General features: G+C 34.7%; 1 protein-coding gene across 3 annotated transcripts in view; it reads right to left on the bottom strand.

Annotated features, from left to right (window-relative positions):
* The window catches only part of GXYLT1 (glucoside xylosyltransferase 1), a 62,567-nt gene that overhangs the window by 19,926 nt on the left and 35,474 nt on the right, over positions 1-7,167 (bottom strand). For all 3 annotated transcript variants that reach the window (XM_024122815.3, XM_024122814.3, XM_007123988.4), the window contains one exon: positions 5,427-5,678. In XM_024122815.3, coding sequence (XP_023978583.1) covers positions 5,427-5,678 — 252 coding nt within the window. The remainder of the gene's footprint in view (positions 1-5,426; positions 5,679-7,167) is intronic.

Below are 7,167 nucleotides of genomic sequence, written 5' to 3'. Positions count from 1 at the left end.
TGTGCCCCGCAAGGGGAGAGGCCACAACAGTGAGAGGCCCGTGTACCAACAAAAAAAAAAAAAAAAAAAAAAAGCAGATAGCTTTAGTACCTATGTCATATGTCTAGACCCTGTACCTATGTCTCTGTCACACAGCTGCTGAGGATCAAGCCTGTTAATATATAAATAAAAAGTACTAGGAAAAGTACCTGGCACAGTGTTAGCTATTATTATCACCATGATCACTATTATTCTTAGTCTGATTTGCCAACCCTTTATAATTGGCATTTCAAAGAGGTCATTTGAAATTGATAAATCAAAAATAGATATGAATTTAGTCAGATGCCTTTTCAGCCTCTACGGAACTACTCATAGCTCATACCTAAGGAAACAACAGAGTTGAAAGAGGGCTGGGGATCATGTGAACCTGGGGTGAAGTTGAATACTAAGTCTTTTATACCAATTTGACTCTTTGAAACTCTCCAGACTTAAACCAGTACTCCTCAAAGTACAGTTTGCAGTGTGCTGATCAGTGAATTTTTCATGTCCTCTACAAGATTTAAGTACACAAATTAAGAGTAAGATTTAGAAACTTTTATAGCAATTTTATGTCTATTTAGTCTAATATTTTCCTAGTAATTTATTTACATTATTTTTACAAAAGCACTGCCTCATGACAGATTGTAAATAATGTTTAAAAAAACACTGATTCTTCTCCACGGAGAGCTTAAAAAACATTGTTACAAGCTATTCTAGGATATATAATAAACACAATGGAGGCATAAACAATCTATCCTTTGAGAAAGAAAAGTCAGAATTCCTGGGAAAAAAACTACGTATTTAAACTAAATATAATCTGCTATAATTGTATTACCTTTGTGTGAAGTTTCTCAGAATGCAGTAAATACAGTAAACTCTACACAATCAGAAATAAATGTGGAAAATGACTGAAACAAATTTTACTTAAGGAAATATTAAGAAAATACTTTATTGAAAGGATGACTCTGAAATAAGTCACTGATCATGTTCACTAAATGTTCTTAGGATCTGAAAAGGAAACTATGAATTGCTCAAGGACCAAGACCAGAAACACATTAAACAGACAGGACTGGTGGACCCCTTGTACCATGTCATGTTCAAGTCTCCACTGGATTCTACTTATGCAAAAAAAAAAAAAAAAGTATAGAGAGACAGAAATACACCTATTCAAAGAAATACACCTATTCAAAGAAAAGAAAGATAAAATTACAAGGTCCAGGGCAGTTTTAGGGAAAAAAGAAAAAATCAAGGGGTGGGAGGTGGGGGGACCTTTATAATAAACGTAAAGGAAAAGTCCTACTAGAAAAATACTGGACAAGAAGCAATAACACTAGTATTATTTGCTGAGGATATAACCTAGAATATCCAAGACAACCAATGAAAAACTATGAGAAATGAGTTTAATAAAGAGGCATCATATATAAAAAGAGCTCAAGTCAACAGAAATGGAAAAACAGCAAAGTACAGAAATTGTCAAAAGATATGGCCATACAGCCATTCACAAAGGAGGAAACAAAAATGGCTAAAAATTGTATGAAAAGATTTTCATCCCACATTGGTGGTACAGTCAGGAAAGTAAAAATTAAAATACACGAGATATTTTCCAGCCATGTAACTACATATTCATACTAGCACACACAAACAATAAAATCAAAACATTCTTTCTCCACAATATCACACACATTAAATGTGACAGACTATATGTACTGACATAAAAATCATTTATATATTTACTTAGTGAAAAAAGCAAACTGAAGATATGTAAAAGAATTCTACATATAAATTCTAATGTACATGTATATCTGTTTCAAAATACTTTTTTTAAAGGGTCTGAAGAATACATAGCAAAGTTTATAATGTCATTTGGGCAAAGGAATGAAACTGAGGAGAGTGGTGTGTAAAGGGGGGACTTGTCTTTTACGCTATATGCAATGAATTGCCTGAAATTTAATAAGCATGATTTAGTTTTGTAAATTTTTTTTTAAAGAAAACATTTTTAATCTTACAGTACAGTACCTTGAAAAGCACAGTAGTACAGCACAACAGCTGGCATACAGGGGCTGGCATTGAGTGAACAGGCAAGAAGAGTTACTGACTGGAGGAGGGGGAGGAGGGGGGAGATGATAGAGCTGAAGTAGTTTTGTAATTTTTTAAAAAGATGTAGTTCTAATTTACTAATTTCAGCAAACCTACCAAAATGCACATGTATTATATTAAGATAAATTAGTTTCATTTCTAGAACTATGTGTGCTTTTGAAAATAGACAGACTCATTATTATCAGTTTATGTTACAAACAAATATAAAACTGACAGGTGGCTATTCATATTGTGTTCCAACAATGCTAGAAACTGAGAACTCATCAATTCCCAAAGATTAGTTACTCTCCTAATCTCTGAAAAGTTCCATCCCTTTGGTAAGATGTTCATTGATATTGTTTTCTTAAGCTCTATATGTAACACAATAAAAGCCCTCCATCACATACATCTTTCCAATATGTAAAAACGACCCTCACAGCCACCTCACAATAAGTATTCTCTTTTTAAATATTTTTCAATAATTCATTAATGGCCTAGTTTCTAAAACTTCTGTCTGTCCTCTGCCAGTAATTATCTACTGAGTTGCTACTGCACGCCAGACTCCATGCTAAATATTCTGAAAACAAAGCTGCATAAAAGACACACCGTGCCCTCAGTAGATAGAGAAAACAGGCAAAAATTACTTTACAAAGTAATATATGGCACGACATGAACAGGGTACAGTAAATATACAAGAAAAAAATTATCAAGATGCCTTATTTATATTCTCTGGTTTTTAGCTAATAAATAGAAAAAGGTTAAGAAATATCTTAATAGAGATTCAACACTGCAAATACAATCATAATACAAAATACAAAGCAGTATCTTAGCCAGTGTTACATCAATGTCTATCAAGTATTATGAGAAAAAAACCAAAAGTTAAAATCTTACTATTTTAATTTTTTAAATATATAATTATAATACATCAGGTTGGAACTGAATAATCATGAATGGTAGGGCTGGGTGACAGCAAAGCAAAGAATTTAAAACATGGCCAGTGTCCTAAGTGGGTAATCTTACAGCTTTTCATGTGAAGGCACTACGGGGTAACATTCAAACATGAAACAGTTTGCAAAGTTATTATAAGTAATTCAGTTACATCACTAGAGCTCTAAAATTTAAGATCTGTACCAGAAATTACAGAGTTAGTAAGAAAACACAAGGCAATGTTTGCTAAAGATATGTTTGGAAATCAGGAAAAATAAAGAAAGATATATGAAAAACGGAATTAAAAATCAATAAATTTTGTAGAAACATATCAGCAATCATAAATACAATATTTAGAAACAAAGTAAGTCTGTGCTGTTCCCACTGGGCAAGAATAGAGTTGTTTGAAACATAGGGATAGTAGGTATGAAGTAAATTGTGCCTACTAAATTAATGTACTATCACACTCCTCATATTTTTCTTCAGTAAGTCAGTAATACATAGAAAAAAACAAAAGCTTGAAAGCTTAGAAATTATTTCAACTCCTATATCTACATCTCTAGCTGGTTTAGAACATGCCACAGACAAAAAGAAAAGGGAAAGGGGAGAAACTGTTAAACATATTTAAGAATGATATTTAAGTAAGTAAAAGGTAAATAAAAAATAATCAGAGATTTGAACTATATAGCTGCAATTTGAAATTTTCTTAAAAATCAAGTAATAGTGTTACACTAAATGATCTCTAAGGTTATTTGCAACACTACACTTCTCATAATTCTAAGAATTTCAAATGAAGAGTTCCTGAGCAGTCACATTATTCCTTAGCACATAATCTTACAGCACCACCTTCTGGTATAATATTACTGTGCATAGTCTAACCATCAGAAAAGTAAGAAAACTCATGCTATGACACCTGTTTTATTTAGTAAAACTTTATGGTACATGAAATTTTAAAACTCAAAATATATCAAAAAATTGGGTAATTGAAGAAAAATGTTCACTTGTAAGCAAAAGCAAAGGTTACACTGGCCTCATTAATGCATTCATTTGTGGAAGACAAAAGTGAAATGAAATCAAGATTTCAGAAAGGTACAGAAAATGGGAAAGCTAAAAAAACCCCTAGGTTTACTAGATCTTTACAGAAGACAAGAGTGATGGGTATTAACTGTCTTAAGAATGAAATGGCGAGATGTGGGTGGTGAAGGCTACAAGCAGTACTGCTGCCTAGAGCAAGGATAAGAAGGGACAAGAGATTTAAATCAGACATGCAGAAAGGAGTAATAAGTAATGGTGTAAATTCTGGTCCACCAGAAGCCATAAGAAAAATACCAGACAAATATATATACACATACAAATAAACATATATATTACATATATATTCATACCATAAAAGACATAATATCCCTTGATGTTTGATTTAGTACTAACTAGATGTAAAGGGATAAACAGTGAGTCTCTATCAGTGTTTCAGAAGCCACTGCTTTTAGCTAACACTGAAGTGCTTACTATGTGTCATGCTCTGTACTAATAAGCATTTTGAATGGGTCTCTTTTAAAAAGACAACCTACATAAGTCCATTTATTATCTCTATTTTTCAGCTGAGAGCGCTGACATTTGAAAGTTAACTAGTTGGCTAGTGGTGGTGGTGAACAGGTGGCAAAGCTAAACGTTAAGGCTAAACCACTTGACTCCAATGCCCCGAGGCTACAACGACTTAAGGACTCATCAGCATGAAACTGGTAAACAGTACAACACACTCATGTGTTCAGAATATGCAGAATCAGAGAATTTAAATAGCCTCACTCTTCTACTGACCCCACAATTTGAGAGATGAGAAACACACAGGAACTTTTTTTTAAAAGTTAACTTCCAATAGCACCAAAATAGCCAACATTTCCTATGCGTTAGCCTCCCTTCTAACTAATTTAACCCTCACAAAAGCCCTAATGACATAGGTACTGTTATCTATCATCCCATTTCACAGATGAGGAAATTAAAGCCCAGAGATGTTCAAAACTTACCGAAGATCTCAGCGTCTGAACCAAGCCAACGGGACAGTCTTTAGCTCTTTACCACAACCTGTGTTCCCTCAAGGCATACCACACTTTAGATTCAAGTATTATGAGGCTGCACAACTACAAAATGACAACTCCTGCCTGGAATACCAGCCTAGGAAGGTGATGTTCACACTTGCTGCACTGTTACTTCATTGTAACGCCATCTGCTCTGACCTACTGTAATGCTCTAATAAACAGAATACTAAGAACACACTTTTCTTCAATTATTCTAGATAAGTGGAAAAATTCTGAATAGCTCGATCTAGTTTTTAATAAAGCAAAATTAAATTGGAAACCAAACAATATGGAGGGAAAAGAGAGATAAGTTAACCTGCATGGGTGACTTACCTTGAAATACTTCCTTCTCATTCTGGTCATGTTCATCAACATAACTCCAGAGTTCACTCCAGTTTTTCCATAGTATGGATGTCGGGCAAAGCGATTATACCAGCCTATTCGAGGCTCTTCATGTTCTGGTGCCATTGCAGCAATTTGTGTGGAATTAAATTTCTTTAGTAAAGACCAAATATCATCAACGGGCCGTAAAAAAAGGATATCAGTGTCAACATACAATAGTGAGTCAACTTCTTTCAGGATTAACTGTGGGGAAAGATATTTGAATCATTAACTATAACTCTATTTAATATAAAACATGAACGAGGCTTTCATTATTTAAAAAATACCTAAGAGAGAAACTAATTGCATTAATTTTTAAAAGTAGTTTTTCCCAAGTCTGTCATTTTTTACAAGAGCATATATAGATAGTCTGCTAATCTTTTTAATTAACTTTTAGAGAAGAAAAGCTATAAAAACAAATCAGAACCAAAACTCAATACTAAAAATTGGAAGAAAAAATAAAAGCAGTATCCTCAAAGACTAGGGTGGAAATGTTTTTCATAATGGAAAATAACATTAGCTTCGGTGAACTGACATATCGAATCTTAATTTCCTGAGGTAAACACAGAAATTAATCAGTACAAATGAAGATCTTCTCAACTCGTCCCCTCAGCCTGTAACACTAACGGCCAGCACCTTTACCTCACTCTGGGCTCAGCTAGCAAATGGTAGAGCCAAAAATGAAATCCAGACCACCTAACTCCAGAGTCCATGCTCTTATTTCTGGGCTTACTATCTCCCAACAAATCAAAGAAAATGTGCACTTACATAGCAAGGGCGAAGACAAGACTTGTCTTGCAAGACTCGCTATGTCACTTTCCGAGAGACGCTAAACCTCCAACATGCATCTCTTATAGGAATTTTCAAGGGTAAGTTTTTATTTCTGCCTTACCCATATACTTTAGAATGTGACTCCTGTGAATTTAAATGTATTGCCTATCCCAGTGTATTAGTAAGACTCAATGATTAGGTTAACCTAAAGGTTTTTGGTTAAGAATACAATGAGGATAAGAGCTTGAACTTCATTCTACTCCTTTTCAAAGCTGCTACCTCCTCCTGCAGTTACGAAGGTGAGCAGTTACAAAGCTGAAATCACTCCATGCCCCCACTGATTTAGTATCAGGCTGGGGAAAAATATCTTGACAGTTGACTACAGAGGCTGAGTAGGGAAGTCTCACTTGTTCAAAGACTACAATTAAAAGCGTATGTACGTATGTGGATGTCTGTTCCTCTCTCTCTTTTGGGGGAACGAAGAATGAGGGAAATTGTTTTTATATCAACATTTTGCTTCTGTAGCATGAGACAAATGTGTGTTTACAGACTTTTGTATTGTTAGCAGTCTAGGAAGACACTACAGGAAGCTCCAGCGTTACTGTTGGGAGCCACTGCCAACTGGAGTTCATACATAAGGTTAAATAATAACCACGTCAGTATTTTTCTATGGTTCCTTTTGGGGGAACAAGGAGTTGGCAGAGCTTACACTGGTTCTTTTAATCCATCTATTTTAGAGGAGAAACTTAGTAAAAAAAGGATTTTACTTAGAAAAATGAAGAATCAATTTACTTAGATCTGGTTAAAAAGATGCAGAAGTAAGAGTGAAGGACGGGGCTTCCCTGGTGGCGCAGTGGTTGAGAGTCCGCCTGCCGATGCAGGGGACACGGGTTCGTGCCCCGGTCCGGGAAGATCCCACATG

This window comes from Physeter macrocephalus, chromosome 6, assembly GCF_002837175.3.
Source record: "Physeter macrocephalus isolate SW-GA chromosome 6, ASM283717v5, whole genome shotgun sequence".
NCBI lineage: Eukaryota > Metazoa > Chordata > Mammalia > Artiodactyla > Physeteridae > Physeter > Physeter macrocephalus.
This window is presented reverse-complemented; position numbering and strand designations above follow the sequence as displayed.